Genomic DNA, 20,319 nt, shown 5'->3' on the forward strand with positions numbered 1-20,319 from the left:
TTCCCTGCATTTGGTTTAAAATTAGTTTAGTGCCTACCATATCATGAAGCCCAGTTAATTAATGTTTGCCCAATGCTTGGCTACACTCCTTTGAAAGTCATGTCGATGGGGAATTGCTATAGATTATTGCTCTGGTTTTTCAGGAAACATGAATCAGCCCTGTTTCTGACCGCTTATAGAAAAGCAAAGTACATGCTTAAAGACACCATCAGCTCAGCCCATCAGTCCTGCAGCCAAGGACTTCACTGGAGTTACTGTTTCCCTCCCTGGAAGGGAATGTTTAGGAGACTCATAACATTCCTTTGAGTTTGGCTTCTAGAAAAGTATCTTAAACATGACCTGTTCAAGTAATGTTTTACACCAAAATAAGGATTCTCAGTTCACTGTGTGTTTAATTGCCCTCATTTGTACGAACATTTTCTGACTGAAATTATGACATGCCTGAAACGCTAAGGCTCAGTGATTCAGCTATTAACAGAGTCCTAGGCAGAATATAGCGCCTCTGAAAAGCTTCAGAGTGAGAGCATCATTCAATAAATGAATGCAGCAGTAGATGAATAAAAATAAAACTTAAATTGTCCAAAGAGGGGATGCCAGTATGAAACTTGGCACAGGCAAAATGTAGAGGATATGCTGAGAAGCCCCATACACCTGTGGCCATTGTGCATTGCATTAAATAAGGAAGGATGAGTCTCCACAGTCCCTGTTGTAGATATTGTGAAGAATTGCCCTGGGATAACATCTAACATTCTGGAAATAAATCTGTGGTTCAGTTCATGCATTTTGGAGAAAGGCAATGTGAAAAACTAGATTTCTGTCACAAACCTTTTGTGACAGTTGTTTCTCTTCATTTCAGATGCTAACCTGAAGAGAACAAATGGCTTATTTCATTCTTTGACTTCTAACAATCAGCCAGGAAAGGAAGAGAGAGAGAGGAAAGAAGAAGAAGGGGAAGGGGGAGAAAGACAGAGGAGAATAAACTACGCTGTTCTGGACCAGCAAGTGTAAAGGCATCAACGTGTCTCCTTGCCCAAAAAAAAAAATCACACTCAATTAGCCACTGAGAGCGAGCTTCTCATTTGTCTCAACATCCACAAGAGGAAAAGATGAAGAAGCAGGAAACAAAAAGGATTCTGGCAGCAGACAGATATGCAAAGACAGGCTCTGTCTGTAGAAACAGCAATTCTGCATGTCTATGATGGGTAAAACCAATGGTGACAGGAGGTCTGTAGATCACCATGTGTCTCATGGTAAGACAGGTTTGCATTCAAAACAGAAGCATCCACACAGACAGAATGGAGAGATGAATCAAATGGCCACAGCCACTTGCAGGTCTCTCCATCCATGGATGAGTGACACTGTAGCAGGAGTGACCAGAGAAACCACAGAGCTTTTGTGGGTTCCTTTGCTTCAAGTTAGATGGATGCACCAACAATAAGGAGACAAGGCTGCCCAGGGGGACTGAGCACTCCCAGCTCTTCACAACGGCAGAGTCCCAAAGCATCAGCATCCCCATCCCCAAAGCATTACCCTTTTCAAGTAAGAAAGCTTAGGGCAGAATGCTGCAATGGCAGTTTGTGCTACCTGCATGTCAAGACGTGAAGATGTATGGTCAAGCTGTAGGTAAATCAAGAGCTTCTCTTTGTTGGGTTCTTAATCTGTTGTTATAGATGAGCAATAAAAGGAAAGAAATGTACAAGGCCAAATGAAAAGTAATACTCTGCTGTTTTCTAGCCTCGAGGCAAATTCCAAAGTGTCAATGCACTGTTCAAATCTAATGATTTGTAGAAAGAAAATAAAGAATTCTAGAGAAACTACAGCAGATCCAGAAATGGCTTTAGGGAATCACTATTACAGATTGCCCCTAAAATCAATATTATAATGGAACATGTCTCCTTCCCTCAAAGATTTTCAATCAAAACCTGAAAACCAAAAATATTGTGAGCAAACCCTAAGAATCTTTCTGCTTCCTTTGGCCAAAAACCTGGCATGGTTTTTGGTTTGTTTTTCTTTATTTTCCTGATTCTCCTACGGGAGAAAACCCAGATCTACAGCAATGAGCTCTGAAGTCTACAGGTATTATTTATTATTTCCTCAGTCCTTGCTGGCAGTCACAGGTCAGTATGTTTCTCTCTCTTAAACTCAGCTGCAGAACTTCTGATACGTCATTAAACATGGAAATGTGTCTACATCCCATTTTCATTGCCTTCTGCCCAATGGAGGACAATTATCTGTGAGATAATTACAGAGCTATGATAACCACTGCTATCTCCTATTCCAATTAGCTCACTACAAATATGCAAGTAAAACAGCCTCACTCACTAGCTTCTCATCCTTGTTCTGTATATGATCAGCAAGAGACAAGTTACTGAATCAACGTTATTTAAAAGAACCTGTAGTGCAGCTAATAAGACACTCCTTCCCGCTCTTACGTTCTGATGTAGCTTCATGCTCACTGTGCTTAACAATAGCAGAATTAAACTCATCTCATTCTACAGAGGAGGCTCAGGGGAATGTCAGGGAACGAAAGGATGGGAGTTTCAATTTCTTCTCTTGCCGAGAATGAATTCTGCCTCATATAACTGCTGATGAATTGTCGTTTTAAGAGAGTTTGTTAATTTCCAACAGGCAGAAGGCATAAAGAGGGACCTCCTTATCTTTAATGGATGCTATTGAGCGACACAAATGGCTCACTTTTAAATGAATGCAGAAACATCTTGTCTGTTTTGCCATGATAAGACTCTTCTTTCTGCACAGCATGGGTTCAGCTCCTTCTGTTAAATAAAACAACTGTTTTTGTTCAACTTAATGGCAGGCAAACTTCCAAAGGTTCAGAGGCTGAAGTCAGTTCAGGGAAATGAACTGGAATTTATCTGGGTCCTTCCTGATTCTTCTTGAGAAAATCTACCTGAAGAGCTTTGAGGTATGACTGAAAATCCAGTTTCAAGCAAAAATGGTCCCTGATAGTATTGCTGTACTTACTAAGGATAAATTCTCCATCAGATTGCAACTTCCTCCAATGCAAGAATGCTTCTAGCCCCAGTTGCTGTAAAGAAACAAGAGCTGTAAGAACCCACACAAAGGTGCATCTCTGGAAATTAAAGTGGGTCATCTGGGATGAGGTCTGGGGCAGCAGGGAGGCTGGGTCCAGGAAAGCTGCTCATCTCCCTGATGTCAGCAGGTGTTTTGCCATTGAATGGAATGGCTGGAAAATTACGTCCCCAATCAGAGTATGTGAAAAGGTCATTCCTCAACTTCTCAGAACAGTGGTGACTTTTAAAACAACTCCCAAAGATTTCCCTGCAAGTCATCTAAAAGCAAGAGGGGTTCTCTCCCACAATGAAAATTCGCCCATTTGCCCAGAAGCAGAGATTAGTGTGGTACAGAACAAAACCCAAAACCTAAGCCAAATCCCACACAAAAAAAGTGGGAGAATATTCCTTGCTAGCCAGAGAGTACAAAATACGATACTACCATCAGCCCGGCAGCCTAGCTTTTGATTAGCTTTGCCAAGCTATGACAGTATGGGAGATCCCCATATGCCTCAGGGAGATGCATTATTCAATATATTAATTAGAGTGCTGGCTTTCATCACTGCTTCCTACAAAGTATCACAAAGAATTACTCTGGGACTATTACTGACAGGCTGAAATTAATTTGTGTTTGAGTTCACGTGCATCAGGGAGAGACAGAATGAAGTCAGCCCAGGCAGGCTGCATGAGTCTGCAGTACAGCATTTAAGCTTCCAACACTGGCCTGTGAAACACAGCGGTGAATTTTGGACATCTTATCCCTGTTTCATGAGAAGGAAACAAATCCTTCCACCATGCACTGCCCAGACAGACTTGGCATTGGGATCAATCTTAACTGGAAGAAATATTCAACAAATTCCTCCTTAGATCTTTCTTACTAGCGGTTTATTTGGTTTTCTCCAGTCTCAGACACTTAGTCACAAAAGAGTGGAGGGGATTACAAAGAGATCCAAGATTAGCAATAAGAGAAGAGACTGGCCCCTGGGACATAAAGAAACCTGATAGATGAGAGATCAAAGCAAAAGGCTTTTTTTGATGGCTGAAAGCCCTAACTGCAGTACAATATGTGACATTTAGTGGTAAGCATTAAATTTAAAACCAATGAACAGAAATACTTCAGCCCTTACTTTTTCAATCTTTAGGAAAAAAAAAAAAAAAAAAAATCACTGCCAGCCACAGTACATTAAAGTCATAAATATGACTAACATCACAAATTGTACTAAAATCACAACAAATCACAAACTCTAAAAGCCAGATAATATTTATGTAAGGACATCCACAGTTACATTAGTGGAGAAGGGGTAATCCCTCCTTCTGCAAGATATGCTGTGTTTCTCAAGCAGAAGGAGGTTAGAAAGAAAAGTTTCTCAAAGGCAACTTATTCCAAAATTGCCCTCCCAGAAGGTATTATACCACCCTTTGAAAGAACTCATTCTAGCTGTGATAGCAGCCAGAATTTCAGAGGTGGTATATGAATTGTAAGTTCGCTATCATGTGGCTCTTCTCTCGTGGTTCATTTCTTATGTGGTTCATGGGTTTTAAAGGAGAATTTAAAGTATTTTAAATTATTTTCCTTCATGATCACACACAAACCTTGTAGCCAGTATGCTTTTCATTTTCCTTGCTAAAACAACTTTGAGCCCAACAAGTCTGATGGAGCTTATGCACAGGGAGCACGGCATCCACAGGACTTTTACAAAGTCAAACACTTATTTTCCTAGGAAAGCAGGCAGTACGGAGAGGAGCACCACACAACAGCAAAGTCAGGAAATGGACATCCTTTAGGAGTTCTTCCAATGCATCAGCTACTATCTAGAGCTTAAATTCACAGTACAAGAGACTAGTGGTATCAAATTTTCTTTGTAAGATGAAGCCATTAGTCAGCATAAAGTGTAAATATAACCCAGAAACCCAAATGTCTTTGCTTTTAGTCCCAGATAAACTAGAAAATATTCCATAATACTCCTCCAGTAGTGTACTAGGGTTTTTTTCCACCTTCTACAAAGATGCTTTCTGAGATCCAACTATTTGTGTCAATCTCTTACAAATTAGTTTTAAAAAAATGTGGACTGTTCTCAAAAACGGGAATGGTAATCTGAAAATTATACTAACTGTAGGCACAAACAGAACAGGTGGAGTCTATGCAGCCTCTATAAAACTGTCCTGCAGGGTTTCCCAGCGACAGAAAGTGAAGGATTTTCCTTTTCTTAGGGTCATTTAGGATTTTATACTCTTAGATATCCATAAAATCTATCACGACATCCCTGGAAGAACACTTAGCAACCTATAGTTGAAAAACAGGATAGGATTAAGTTTAAGAAAAAATACGCTCAAGGATAAAAGCAAAAAGTAAAACTTACAAAGGTTTCTCAAACTTTGTTGATCACTCTTGTAAGCTACTGATCACAGTTATGAAGAAGTACGTTATAAGCATACCAAACATCTAACTTAGACATAAGGGACCAGTATCTGCTCTGCATCATAAAAGATCAAGATGGGAATAGGAATCAGGATCCCTCTATGTTGGTTTTATCTAGACACTTTGTTTCAGACTGGACTCATTTTAAAAGCTCATATATTGCAAAATGAGATTTTACTCAAATTTTAAAATCACTTTTAAAAACAGCAAAAAATTTCAACGATTTCAGGATGTTCTTTAGTTTAATTTTTTGAGAGAAACATTTTGATAATGTTGACATGAATTCTAAAATCTCTTTATTGACTTGAAACTTTTTCAACAAAAATAAACACTGTTTCAGCCAACAAATATTATCCAACTCTATATCCAGGTTCCATTTCTACCTCTGCCACTGAGTTACTGTGTAATCACTGGCTTGTCACAAACACGACCTAATGTTTGGAAACGTTAAATATCTATAGTGCCAACTGCACTAATTGCAGGCACACAAAATGAAAAGAAAATCCCTAACCTCACAGTTCTCCCACTTGCCCATCTTTTAAGTAAAAAAGAAAATAAAATTGGTCTTATTATCACCATGGTGTTGTGATCTTTAATTAACTAATGTGACCTTGCAAGGAAATCTTTCAATATACGCCAAGACCTTTTAAGAAGGTCTCATCTCTCCTGAACTCTTATTACAGAGCTTAAGGCTAGAGTTTGAAAATTTTGTCCTCAGCCTAGTACAGTTCATGGTCATGGCAGCTTGAGTAACACATTCCAGATTTATGTTAGCATTACCCTCTGGGAGAAAAACCTTTCCCAGGTGTTCTCACCCACAGGGCATGGGAAGCAAGTCCCTTAACACAGGCAAATGAGCCATTAGCCCACAGGAGCCTCCAGTAATAGGTCCCTGTTCAGTTCTTCATGTGCAGTCTACATGAATAGCCACTGCGTGTATGCCTCGATGATGCTATACTTGGTATTATCCACGGCTGCCAAACTGGCATTATTCCTTTTATCCACAGCTCCATGTATGGTATGGTTTTAATTCTGAAAAACTTTAATGCAGGATTACTTAATAGTCAATTTGACATTTACAAGACTATGTTTTCTTAACACTAAACTTGGCTGTAAAAAATCAGGCGATGTTTCCCCAGCACTGCGCAATGATACCATCTGGTAGTTAATGATTAGTGGGATTTACAGGAGAGACAGGCACATATTTGACTAACCATTTCATTGCTGGCAAACTAGTCAAGTAAAGGTAACCTTAGCTGTATCCAAAGGTCACTTCTGGAACTGCTGCTAAAACAGTCTGTGAGGACCCAAACTGGCACTGGGATTAGGAAATATCAGTGCTGTCACAAAGATGAGGAAATAAAAACAGACACAAACTTCTGCCCAACTGCAGATCCAAACCCAGATCATAACCTTTTGAAACATTGAGGTAAATCTCTTATCTTCTGGTACATTACTCTCAGATATCCAAACCAGCCTCCACTATAGTCTTCATGAAATTCAAGCTGTAAATCAATAGAAATACACTAGCTAAATTTTATCACTGTTCCTATCCAAAATCATGACAAAAAGGAGTGAAAATCTTACCCTCAAGACACAAAATTTGCTGGCTCATGCCTCAAACAACTGTGACAGAAAAGCTGTAATTCCAAAGCATAGCCTAAGTGGATGCACAGCCTCTTCCCTTCTCCCAGTGAAAGCATAGCCTGTTCCCTTCTCCCGATTTTTCATCCTTGGAGTTCAAAACGATTGTGGCTGGCATTCATGGATGCCAAAACAACCAGAAATCTGGTTGGTTATCACAGAAAAAGAAAAAATAAAATTCTGGGGAGTCTCAGAAAGGGAATCAGCAGTGTATTTGAGAACTGCTTGTTACACCACATTTTTCCTATTTGCGGATACAAACATTGCTCCTTGAAGCCAGGCTAGTGCACGTCCTATTTTCCTCAACCTGCTGTCTCTCCCCTCCTGCCTCGTTGCTGTTTTCTGCCCAGCTTTCATCACTAGTGTGTATTTCAGTATCTTTTACTGACTAGGCTCACCCTGGGCACTGACTTCAATGCTCCAAATATCCCCGTAGCCTTCAGAAATGCTGTGCAGATTTCTCCCTTTCTTCCACACAAATGGGTTTTCCCCACTGTTCCCACTCCCAGGCTTTGACAGAATCACCCAAAGTCCCAGAGAGCATGTTTAAAAAAAATAAATGAGAGAAGGGTAAATGTCTAGATGTACAAGACAAAAAAAAAGGAAACTGGTCCCACATCCACCGCTTCATATTCCCCAGTGATGATGGGAGGCAGGAAACGTGAACGAGTAGCAGCCTGGGGAGACCCTAAGAAATGGGGTGGGTGTTCCAAGGAGTATAGCTCTGTCCTCTGCACAGGATGGCAATCCCTGTGTTTGCTCAGCAAACATGGGCAGGGCCTCTGAAGACTGATGGACAGGGGATGATATTCACAGCCATTTCGCTGATTAGCCAGAAAACATAGGTCACCTTGTGGAACTCCACATTTTAAAGAATTAAGCCATAAGATTATGAAAGGACTTCATATGCCACTAACGCATCTTTTAACTTTCTATTGCCCTTCAGTGCTCTTAATCCACTGCTGTAGCACCTAATATCACAATATTTGAGTACTTCACCCAGTATACCCAACGAGGAAAAGAAATGCTCTCCTATCCCAGTCTTACCTAGAGGGTAATAAGGCAAAGTCAGCTTGAGTCACCTAAGATGACATGGAAAACTGTGATCCAGCAAAGTGCTGAACAAGACTTGGTGAATGTTCCGTTAACCAATCTGGCCTGCCCACCTGCTTAGTCCTGTTGTCCCACCACAGGAAAAGGCAGAGGCAGTAAAGCAACTTAAGGACAATCAAGTACTTTGAGTTCTTATCTGAACAGAGACAGTATTTAGTCAGCACAGAACACACCATGTGTATTACAGAAGAGGAAACTTTCCCAACTTTCCCATATTTCTACAGTACAAAATATGGACCATATTTTTTATATCCCTCCACATGACAGCACAGGTGTCTAAGTTACAGTGAGAGAAAATAAACAGGGCCCAGAGGGAGCTGCAAAAAAGCGTTTTAAAAGAAAAGAACATTGAGTAGGTCTTTAAGAAACTTTGCACCCATGCTGGTTCCAGTTATCTTGAGTAATTTCAGTGTGATGAGTGATCTGGGAATTTCTGTATCACATTAGCGTAAGTGCCTATTTCCAGCCTTACAGGATCCTAAGTTATTAAAATCTCTGAGGCCAAGGCACGTGGGAGCCAAATTTGGATGCCTGTACTCACATCAGGAAACACATTCTGTTCAAGCTCTGCCACTGCCATCAGTGGGTGTAGCTAACAAATGAATCACTACTACAGAAGTAGAGATCTCAAATCCTACGAGTGGCCCAGAGATGAATCTCAGCTCATGCACAAACTTTGAGCTGGCTGCAGGAACTGATGAGAGATGTCCCACAAACTGCAGGACATGTGACAGCCATATGGGATGAGTACACAAAACTACAACCCAGTGATTAGCACCAACGTCTGGGACTAAGAAAAGAAGTTGAAGGCAAGAGCCAGGATACAAAGCCACAGATCAGGATTGGAGCTCAGGACTTTGTTTTTGACCGGTGCGGAGCCATCACAGATGCTGCCTGCCAGAGCTACAGCAAAATGCACAGAGTGACTTGTGTGTCCATGACTAACAGAGGTGTCTTGCTTACTGTTCTGAGTGAAAATTCACATCCCAACCTCATGAGTTCTGATGTAATCGTAATTTTCTCCTGGCCTTAAAGTCTCTATATGTGAGCTCTCTCAGGGAAGGTATAATTATTTGGAAAGGTCTCAGGGAGAAAAATAAGACCTCTCCCTGTCAGGCTGACTGATCCCATGAACCAGGTGAAGATTATAGTCTTCACAAGCCCACTCACAGCAGCGTGAGAGATAAAGTCATGCTTTGAAGGCAAAAACATTCGACAAAGGCTGCCCAGATAAAGCCAGCCGCATTCAAATCAGATGTAGACTGTCCCATTTGATGAAGGATGCTTACCTGAGCCCCTACTAATTAACAACGCAGACCAGCACAAACGAGCAGCTTACCTCTGATTTTGGCACCTCCATATCATTATTATTTCACCTTTCTGGAAGTTTCGATTAAGAGGTTTGATAATGTGGTATTTGATAGGCTGATGAACTCCACAGAGCAGTGGCTCATCTCTTTCTGAAACTTATAGCTATACCCACTTTCTCCCTCTTTCATAGCCTAATAAAAAGAAATCACCAAATTCCTGAGGCTAAAGTGTTCTTGCATTTCTTTTTCTGTACACATAGTAGAAGCCAGAGCTTGTAAACCATCACAGTTTGCAGCTTTAAAAAGAAAGAAAGGAAAAAAGAAAGAAATCGGACAGCTAAGGGGAGTTATTATGTTCCAAAATTTCAACATCTCTGACCCCTGGCACTATGAATTGGTTCAAATCTCTCTCACTCTGGGAAAACCCTAATTCACTCTTTTGGAAAGTTTATTGTCAATGGAATTCTACTGTTTCTGAGTGGAATAAAGATTTTTAAGTCTATGCCATATGAGTTTTAACTATAGAAGATTCTATATTTTCTAAGAGAAAGAGACACTTGAAACAGAGGCTTTATATAATGCAGTGTTTAAAAGCAGCTTTCAAACTATGCAGCCAAAAGGCTGGATAAAAAATTAGGTAGATTGTGGAAAACAATATACAGGTTTGGGTATCAAATGGACAGAGACAAACAGGCAATTTCCATTAACCATTATTATATGAAAGTAGAAAAAACCCACAACAACACAGCCTCTCCTTTAGAAAAACATTCTGCTTTGTTCCCAAGTCAGCTCAGCCCTTGCACTTGATCCTCCAAGAAAGCCTCTCCCCTAAGCTCAGCTGTGCTATTTGAAGGGTAGGGTACAATTATCCCATAAGACCAGCTATTCTACTCCACAGAAGGATACACCTGGAGAGGATCTACACTCGCTTTTGTCATATGCACCTAGCATGAATACTGAAATCAAAGGATTTTGGGTAGTTAAGTCAATCAACCACCTGCCACCACAACCAGGAGAACATAACCACCTTTCCTTCACTATGGAAATGTGAGACGGTGACATGGTTAGACAAGGTTCTAGACCTTTGACACATTTTGCAGGTCTATGTGACTTAGGAGCTTTACAACTTCCTTTCCTAGATGTTCAAAAACCTTCTTACGTTGTCCAAAATCCACAGGCACACTGGGGGAAATCTCCAGACTTGGTGCCAGAAAGTCATGTTTTAAATGCGGGAGAGATTTGCAGAAGGACCTGGACAATTTGAAAATCCCATGAGGTGTCTATATCCACTGCAAGGTGTGCAAATACTGCAAATCCAATCCACAGATATTTTGGGCCTGGATTCCAGGTACTTTTAATGACACGCAAGAATTTATATGAGAATTTGACTCTAAGATATATACATCATGCTTTGCAATTGGGAGCCAATTCTTAAGTCATCCAAGTTCTTTTTTATTTTTAACCATTGTAAATAAGAGCCTCTGGTTCCTTAATATTATGATCTTTTTTGGCCTTAAGGACCAGGCACTTCTTCAACTATTCACAGATTCTGTAAATCAGCACTTCTACACACACACCATCATCTGGCACGTAGTACAGTGTTCAGAATCTGATTCAAGCCCCAAATCCTAGATTTAACTGCAGAAGACTACTGCTGGGCTTTCTCTTTCTCTCTAAATTCAATTCTTGGGCCTTCACATGGCGGAGAGAAGTTTGGAAAAGCAGCATTTGAAATGGAGGAGCTTGGAGACAGGAAGTAAATTTATTTAATCATCCATTTTTAAGACACTCTCCCAATTTTGGAGGCTGACGCTTGGGAAATGCAAAGGAAAATAGTCACAAAGCAGATTTTTAGCAAACTGTTTGCAGATCCTGGGCTCTCACCAGTCAGTAGAAAGAAACTGGCTCCTCAGAGAGTGATTCAAAGCAGAGTCTGAATCATCCTTTCTCCCAATGGTTGCATAAGGAGACTGGTCAGAATGACTGGCTCTGCAAAAAGACTGTCGTAGGCTAAAGCAGCTCTCAGAAGGGTTAAAAATAGGAGGTCTAATGATCATAACTTTGTCACTGAAGCACTGGGCAGTTTCTCTGTGTTACAATAAGTAGGTATATAACAAAGAAGCAGGAGGTTTGCAATTATCAAAAGACTTGTACTCATATGTACAAGACACCACTGTTATCAGACAAGAAAGAGTTACAAACATGGAGACATTCACCCATAGCACTGCAACATACGTACTATGGACTGAGAATATAACATTGATGATGACCAAAACCAAGGGCATACTTAGTGTTCAGGTAAAGCAACCAATCTGTTCAAGTTAGATGCTCTTCTCCCCTCCGTGACCTGCCCAAAGAAAGCAAAGCCTGAGGGCATAACTCACCAGTAAAACCTGTTTGGAGTGACCCGCTCGTGCATGAGCTGCCATTTTCTTCCAAAGTCCATGGAGCTGTACAGCTGAAAGACAGAGAGAGAGAAGAAGTATAAACTTTGAGGAAGAAGAGGAAGGACTGCCACTAAATAAAGTATTAAAATCAGCTCAAAGAACAGGAATGGATTGTCCTGCACAGTTTTCAATCAGCCCCGCTGCCAGGGAAGGCTAATAAGGCAATCTCCTCCCCTCACGTTTAAGCCAGACTGAGCTGCTGAAACTCAAAAGCAGGTTGTCTCTTCTAAAACCTTTTCAAATATTTTTGTGCTTTCTGATTTCAGCTGTCAACACATTCACTTTGGCTGCCATATGACAAAGCTGGCAGTCCCCCTGACTTTTTCAGCACAACAGGAAGCAGGTGATTGATGACGTGTAAATTCCTAACATTAAATAGAATGAAAGACAAATTAGATTAGTTAACATGGCTATGATGTGGTAGGTAGTGACTCTTTACTCAAGGTCATGCTGCGATTCATTTTTACGGTGTAGATTACATCTTTCTTCTATGTGGGAAAGAAAAGGAAATTGCTCCTTACAACTTCTGTGTTCAGAACAAGGTCTAAATTTTGAAATCAGTTAGAAATCAATCTGCTCATTAGTTAAATATTAAAGATAGTGAAGCGGTTCTTCTTGAAAGCCAAATTTTCAATCTAACAATCGTTTTAAGTCTTTCTGGCTAACAAATTTTGCAGCTGTAATGTGAACAAATTTCCATGCAACTCCACATTAAGTCTCAGACATAGGTTCACTTCATACATACTCAGCTTAATACCTTAAACACCATTCTCCATATAGTTAGTTTATTACCCACAATCCACTCACTCAAAGCATACGTAAGCTCCTTTTCTCCAACTTTGGGCAAGTTTGGTTCTTCAGAAAAAAATACACTTTAAGAAATAACTATTCTGCTATACAAATAGATCACAGAGAAATAAATAGCAGGCAGTGTTTTGAACAGGATTTCAAAAAAATTTCATCTGAAATAAATTCTGGCTTAATAAAATAAGGGTTGATTGCAGGCTAAGGAGGTAGATAACAGAGCTGAGAAAACTTATTACAAACTTAAATGTTTGTAATACCCAAATTTAGGTCCTTAATGGGAAAACGATATCATTTGAGTAAAGGTTCTGCAGTTGATTTGATTTTGAGCAACTGGATTTACAAATCGGAGGCAGGTCCATGTTCAGATTAGAAGGGTTCACAACCTAGTGATGTGTACTATGGTACAGCTATAATGGACGGCTAAGTGTGACTGGGAAGATAAACTATACGTTCTAGCACTGAATATGAAACTTCCTTGAATGGTCAGTATCTTTGACCACAGAGATCCAGCAGCCACATCAGAGCTGGACCATAGAACAATTTACAAAGGTGATTGGAAAGGGCTGTTTGAGCAGCGTCCAAAGCCTGAGGCAGCTGATTAGTTCTTACTATGTTTGTAGTCAACTACACAAGCAAACCCCTGTATAGCTAGCAAAAGGAAACTCAAAAACTGAAATTCAGATCCCATCAAGTATCTAATGCAACTAGTATGTGAAAAGACAAAAGAATCAGTCCTTTGCATTTATGCCAAGGGGAAGTCCAGTTTCTGCCAGTGACAGCTCAAGCTGCCAGTGAATAAAGCACGTTAGGGGAAAAGAGATGGAAGCAGGCATCCTCCAATCTTCATGTCAAAATGGGCTCCAATTTTGTAGACTTCACTCCAACGAACATCACTGGGCTTGTGGTAAGGAATATTAGGAAAGATTTTCTGCCCCATGGTCTTCAGGTGATCAGACATGATCTGAATATTCTGATTTGGCAGTATTTCTTTGGCACTGTCACTAGATAAGGTAAGATACTGCACTAAAACCCACGTTATCTGGGCTTCCTCTGCTTTTCTGGTCAACCAATCACAGTGATAGTCTAAAAAAATACAGTAGAGAATCCTCTGCCCCAAAAGGAATTATCCGTAGATACCAAATAAAGCATTGCTTATCTCTTTTAATTAAAGGAGCCAGAAAAAGAAAATTCCTTCTCCAAAATCGAGGATAGGTTTATGAAGTCAACATCAAGGCCGTGTGTCAAGAAGGTAAATAGCAAATGTTTATCCAAATGGCATCACATCCTTCCTTCTGAAGGAACATCCGGAATTTTAGAAATAATAATTGAAAATCCACCGTCCAAGAGTCAAAACTGTAGTGCTACAACTCTGCCTTGACATTAGCATGGTGCCTGCCAGCAATATTCCTTGAGTCATTTGACATGCCTTTACACATACAAGGACCTCTGCACACAGACTGAGTTGCATCAGTTGCACCACACAACTTGGCTATCCTTTCCATTCCCTGGCTCCAGTGGGCACGACTTGCAGATTGAGCCACGATGCTGTGCAAATCACAGGCTCCAGGCAGCTTAGCCTCAGTTAACTCCCATTCACAAGCAACTGCAAATGGGACTAGCATCTGTATTGTATTCTGCAACGGATTAACAATTCTCACCATGAGAGGAAAGGATTAGAAAAACGCATCCATTTCCTTAGATTCTCTTTTATCTTTTGCCCCTAGCATTTCCTTTTCTTTGGCAGCTGGATATCAGCAGTAGCTACAGATAGCTCGGTGGCATGAAGCACAATCTCTTTCTAACTACTCATCTCTCCCGGAGTCTCTCATTCAGGGAGCATCCTTCTCTCTATCAAGTTGAAAACCAGAGACCAGCTACTGAGTACTTTTTTCCCCCCTTTTTTCTATTAAAGCTCAGACTGACTGATGGTAGAAGGATTAAATTGAACTTGCAGCCTTTAGGTGATTTCAGATAAAGAGATAAGGAGGATATTATTCATTTCAAGAACTTTTATTTATTTATTCACCTACTTATTCCAGGCGTCCACTTTGAATTTTAACTAGATGATTGACTCTTAAAGCTGTATGACAGAACAAATTCCTGAAAGGTCTCTCTGGCCCAGTTCACTTTTATAGTATTATTTACAGATGTGAATGTAAAGGTTAATGTTGAATTACTAAATAAAACATACAATAAAGAGTTTTCTAGTATGCATTAAAATTGAAAAAAAAAAAATATATATATATATATACATACACTTTCTGTAAATCTCTCTTCACAGGAGAAGAGATGCTTTTAGAAGAGACAACAAATTTAGTGGCAAGTACAGCAGATTTCAATAGAGATTAATTTGTCCTGAATACAAAGCAACGGAAAGAAATGAGGTTTGTTTGGTGCCAAGATTTTCCCTTTTTAAAGCTCTGCTTTGGCTCTATAGTGACAAGTAATCTCTGGCATTTCCACTTCCCAGAGCACTCCAACACACTGAGGTTTAAGAGGGATGGACTTAGTGTACCACGAGGGTGTACTGTGAGGGTATGCCCTTTCTACAACTCCCTTGTGATATTTGACCTACTCTGATGAATGAAAAATTAAGACCGTTACGGGTCTTTACGTTTGTATGGGCTGGTCTTGTGCCTTGACACAGCTGAAAAGTGGCATGCAGAGGACTTGACTAAGGAGCAATTCAGAAGCAGGATGCAAACCAGAAGGACAAAGTCCTGACTCAAGGCAAGGGTGACAAAATTCAGTTTTTGACATGAAAATAAACTCAGAAACCTGCATCTACCCCAGAGGCACCTCAGCAAACACAGTCAGAGCACTTGGCCGATCCCAGCAACTTCAGCACCTATTTGAGCAGACAGATTCCAGGAGCATCCTGAAAGCTGACGTGCTTTTGAGAACAAGCACAGAATGTTCAAATTCCCTACTGAGCCCATCTGAATGGTGCTTATGAATCTTATCTACCCTTGCAGCAGACAACAGGGGTATTTACTAGGCATGACCCTAGAATTTCTGCTTGCCTGCAGACTGGCTTGCGACACTGCCACAGGGCAGATGGGATACAGGAAGGTGAAGGGGCCAGCATTGCATGTCAAAAAAATATAGCCTTTGATGTGCTTTCAGGCCTGATGAAGCACCTAAAGTATTACCCTGAAAGTATCATCCTGGTCACACTAGCAGGATCCAAGAGCAGCTCTGTTTTCACACCTGGCTTTGAGGTCACCCCAGCTCAGTAGTACAGGCGCAGTCTTTGAAAATGGGTACTGAGCACTGGGGAAAATCTGCCTATGCTCAGGAGCCTAGTTAGACCTACCATTAAAAAAAGAAAAGGCCATACATCAAGACGGTAAATAGCAAATGTTTATCCAAACAGCATCACAATGCTCCACACTCAAGAATCGTAGCAACAGTCATATCACATCCACCAACACAGTCCTGTGTTTTACCAAGAATACACAATCTGTGTGAGGAAAGACCTTGGCAGCCCAAGTGATATACAACTTTATTTCACCACAGGCCAGAACCTTAACTCATGCTTGTCTTGCTCAGCACAACTCTGAATCATAAGGATATTACATACCACAGGCAGAATGCTGCTTCTTCAAACTCTAAGAACACTTGCAACGTTTTATTTAACACTGGCAATGTTTCCAAGATAAGCAGCAAGCCCCTTAAAGAAGGAGTTTTATCGCTGGCGTCAGATTCTATGTCACGAACACGTGCAACATGCCAGAAACACAGTCAGAACTACAGAGATGGAAAGGAAGGAGTTATACACACACACGTACATGCACAGTGTTGCATAAGAAAAATGTCTCGATGCTGTTGCAATTCTCCAGTACAAACTCTCAGGGTGACACATCCTGCTGGCTTGCTTGGATGATCTTATTTGGGGCTGGGGTAATCTGTTTTGGGTGTTTCCTTTATTTTCCCAATGAAAGCTAGCAAAAAAATACAAAAGGATGATTTTGCTCAAGAAGTCAAGCTTCTCAAAACTGGAACAGCATGAGAAACTGGCCTGCTTAAACTCCACTTACGGAGAGAGGGGAGAAGAATGAGCAATGAAGGAAAAACATGGAAACCACAGGAAGAGATTCAACCCCCTGATGTTAGTCATCCACATCCGAGATAGTCATCAAGGCTCATTTTTAGACAGGCAAGAAACAGGCTCAAAACAGGCACTTCTAAAGCACAATTCCCATACTAAGATACACTTCTAAAATTACATATTATTCAAGCCTTAGAAGCCTCCATTTCTCTTCATAGACACTAAAAGAAGTGACTAGTGCAGGAGATAACCCCACCGCAGATAGACGGTTTAATTGAGATGGATTTCATGTTAGGTTCCCTGTTCCCAGGGACCTGCTTGTTCTTCATGGGGGAAGCAGGCAGAAGACTGAAGGTTCAGCACGAGCTGAAGAAAGGCCAAGCATACGATAGCCTGGATACACTTTACTACAGCAAAAGGCACACTGAAGATGTCATGTACAGATTGAGAAGCAATAGACAACAGCCTAAAGAAATTCAGAGAGCTTTGATATTTATAGGCTTTCTTGCTCAAAGACAGAAGAAGAATTAGGGCATCAGGAACGTACATAAAAAGCTTATATCCAAACAAAAATCAAATACTCTTTCTTGCTATGAAATCAGGTCTATTGGCCTGAGCAAACATCTAGAGAGAATCTCAATAGTTCCCTGTCTGCCAGCCAACCCTGGAGTGAATTTGAAGCTTGCAAGTAATGGTGTCAGATAAAGTGAGGAAGAACAGCTGGACTATATGTACTTAAAGGAACAATTCATTTATTACACACAAAATTATACTTCCCCCAGACAAAACCTCCAGCTGATGATGGAAAGATGTATTTATACTAATCCAGCAGGGTGAGAGTCGGCATAGTGGTAATTACTGGGCAGCAGCTGACACATGGTAAGATGATGGAAGTGGAGGGGCAGATTAGCCTGGCCTGCTATGTCCTCAGAAGAGCATGATCCCAAGCAGTAGCTTGGATTGCTTACATGAAAAGATGGCTCTGATCCCAGAAAAGCACAAAAGCAAACAAACACCTTCTCAGCCAAAGCTGGTGGGAAAAATCTACATGATGTGTGGAGGGTTCCTGCCAAAAAATCAAACTGGGACAGAAAAAAAATAAAATTAGGTCAACATTTCTGTAGGAAATTGGACTGCGCGCAAGTGGTCTGCAAAGAGTAACTCAGAAAAGCAAGTCTGTTGCAGGGTCTTAAATTTTCTCTACAGAGGGAAAATGACCACAATCACTGGAAAAAAATTAGAGGCTCAGAACCTGAGAAAAAGTTGTAAACCACTCAGAAATTTGTGAGGTGTGTCTTCTCTACACATCTGTGTTACAGCTAAAATTACAAAAGGAGAAGGTGATGCCACCATTAACATGTCAGAAAGTTCATTCCTAGAAGGAAAATTAACTGGAGGAAAAACTCACAACATTTTTCAGCCTTGAGAGTACAGAACAGAGAAGCCATGTCTGACAACTGCCAGAGATGACCCGTTACATGGAAGTGGAGAGCCATATGCAACAAATACAAACTGCAGTGAAAAAGTTTCAGAAGATGACAACATCAACATTTTTTCTGAAGGCACACTGAGCAGCCGAGTACTGCAGAAGAAACATCTTGCAAGACCTTGGAACAATATTCTGTATAGAATAAATGGATGGTCCTCACTTCACCCACAGCAAAGAAAGATCTTTTTTCCACACCTAAAATTAGACATAGGAAGGATTTAATAAGGTTGCCGTTGCTTAGCAAAAAAAAAAAAAAACAAACCAAACCACAAAAACAAAGGAGTCTGTACCATAGGAGATAATTGCTCCAGCAAGTAAAAGGATATGAGTAATAATTGCATTTCTCCTTGTTATCTTATATTTCTTTCATTTAATTCTAAAATAACACCTACCCCTACTCAACCACTGTAAGACTACTCCTGACAGTCAGATCCATCTAGTCACCATGTTCTCCACTTGTTGAACTTAGCACAGAAATTCCGAGCTGCCAAAGTATTCCTTCTTTTTTTCCTGTTTTATTGTTTCATCATTTGAAAATGATGTCTTTTTCCTTCAGCTGCAATTGAATCCCTGAGACACTATCTCCCTATAACTCCTCATTCATACAAATAGTAATCAGATCCTCAAATCCCCAATTTGTTGGGGAAATTAAAGTTGGGATAGTAAACTCCCAAATAGCCAAGACTGACCCAAAGATGTCCAACCAATACTGACAACACACAAGCCATTTCTCCTTACTATTTTTTCCATTTGAGATATTGTAAAATTGTGGTTTTCCTCCTTCTCGTAGCCCCACATGCTAAATCCACTTGTGGAGACCCCCTACAACAATCTTGCAGCCATCAGTTGCCCTCAGGCACTGGTGTGGTATGTCTTTGGGAGCAGAGCAGACTGCGAAGCCTCACCAGAGCAGAGCAACAAAAGAAAGATGACAGAACCGAGAAGAATTGGTTAAGACGACCGACAGGATAGATTTGGTGTAGCCATGAAGATACTAGTTGGTACTACAGAAACATACCCTACTTCTACATCACATCTTCCATTTTACCTTCCTCGCCTATCTTCTATCCCTCCTTTTTTGAGGACAGCTCAATACCTCTCCCTTTCACAGCACCAGTATAATGTTTAAGCTGTGGGGTCTATGCAGCCCCCTTTCTCAGGTTCTCATGTGAGGCAGGACATTTTACTTGCAGCATAATAGTGACAGGACTCAGGTCCAACATGCTTCTGTTGGAGGCTGAAATCAGGTCAGGAGCAACCCTTGCCGTGGAAGGGGCTTTATTACTCACAGTAGGAAAGGCTGCATTCAAGGAAAGATTCAGGGCCTTCCTCCGATTCCTCTGTTCTACCATTCCCCTCAGTCTGGGCCTTAGTGAGACACCTCTGGAGTGTCAAGCTGTTACCATCAGGGGACACAAAGGCTAATGTCACCTTCAAGCTGATGACCAACTCAAGAACAAAGATATTATCTATGCTTGTTCCTTCCACGTCCTCCCAGGGAAATACCTGTCCGTGCCACCTTGCTTTGCTGGGGCTTCAGAGGAACCAAGATCTGAAGCTTGGAAGCGCTTCTGGACCTTTAGAGAAGGGAAAGGAGAGATTCTCACTCTCTTCTTTTGCCACAAGCTGCTGGAAATCACAATTCAGGTAAGGCATCCTTGACAGCTCCACACTAAAGAACCTAAAAATAAACCTCCTGCTTCCTGAGCCAAAAGATTTGTGTAACAGCTGGTAGAGCTGAGCTTAGCAGAAAGAAGTCTACTAGCACCATATTTATGGGCTTTGTTTACACAGAGTTGTAAAAACTAGTAATTGTAATGAAAACAAATGGACCAGTTTATCTCTCTGCTTTGATTTCCTTTCCAGGTGATTAAAGGCTGCATCAAGAGACCTCATTACAGCCCAAGGTTCTTCTCTAGCATGATATAGCCAGATTGTCTTAGGCACGGAAAGAGAACGTGTCCACAGACTGCTGCATGTCTGAGACTCACCAGAGCTGCTCATTTC

The 20,319-nt window shown here is 40.8% G+C and overlaps 1 protein-coding gene across 1 annotated transcript in view; it reads right to left on the bottom strand.

Moving 5' to 3' along the window:
- LOC104074140 (VPS10 domain-containing receptor SorCS3-like) overlaps positions 1–20,319 on the bottom strand; it is a gene marked incomplete at both ends in the record, with an annotated part of 95,989 nt that overhangs the window by 33,413 nt on the left and 42,257 nt on the right. The window contains one exon of the mRNA XM_009574166.1: positions 11,903–11,976. Coding sequence (XP_009572461.1) covers positions 11,903–11,976 — 74 coding nt within the window. The remainder of the gene's footprint in view (positions 1–11,902; positions 11,977–20,319) is intronic.

Source organism: Fulmarus glacialis, unplaced genomic scaffold, assembly GCF_000690835.1.
Source record: "Fulmarus glacialis isolate BGI_N327 unplaced genomic scaffold, ASM69083v1 scaffold4133, whole genome shotgun sequence".
NCBI lineage: Eukaryota > Metazoa > Chordata > Aves > Procellariiformes > Procellariidae > Fulmarus > Fulmarus glacialis.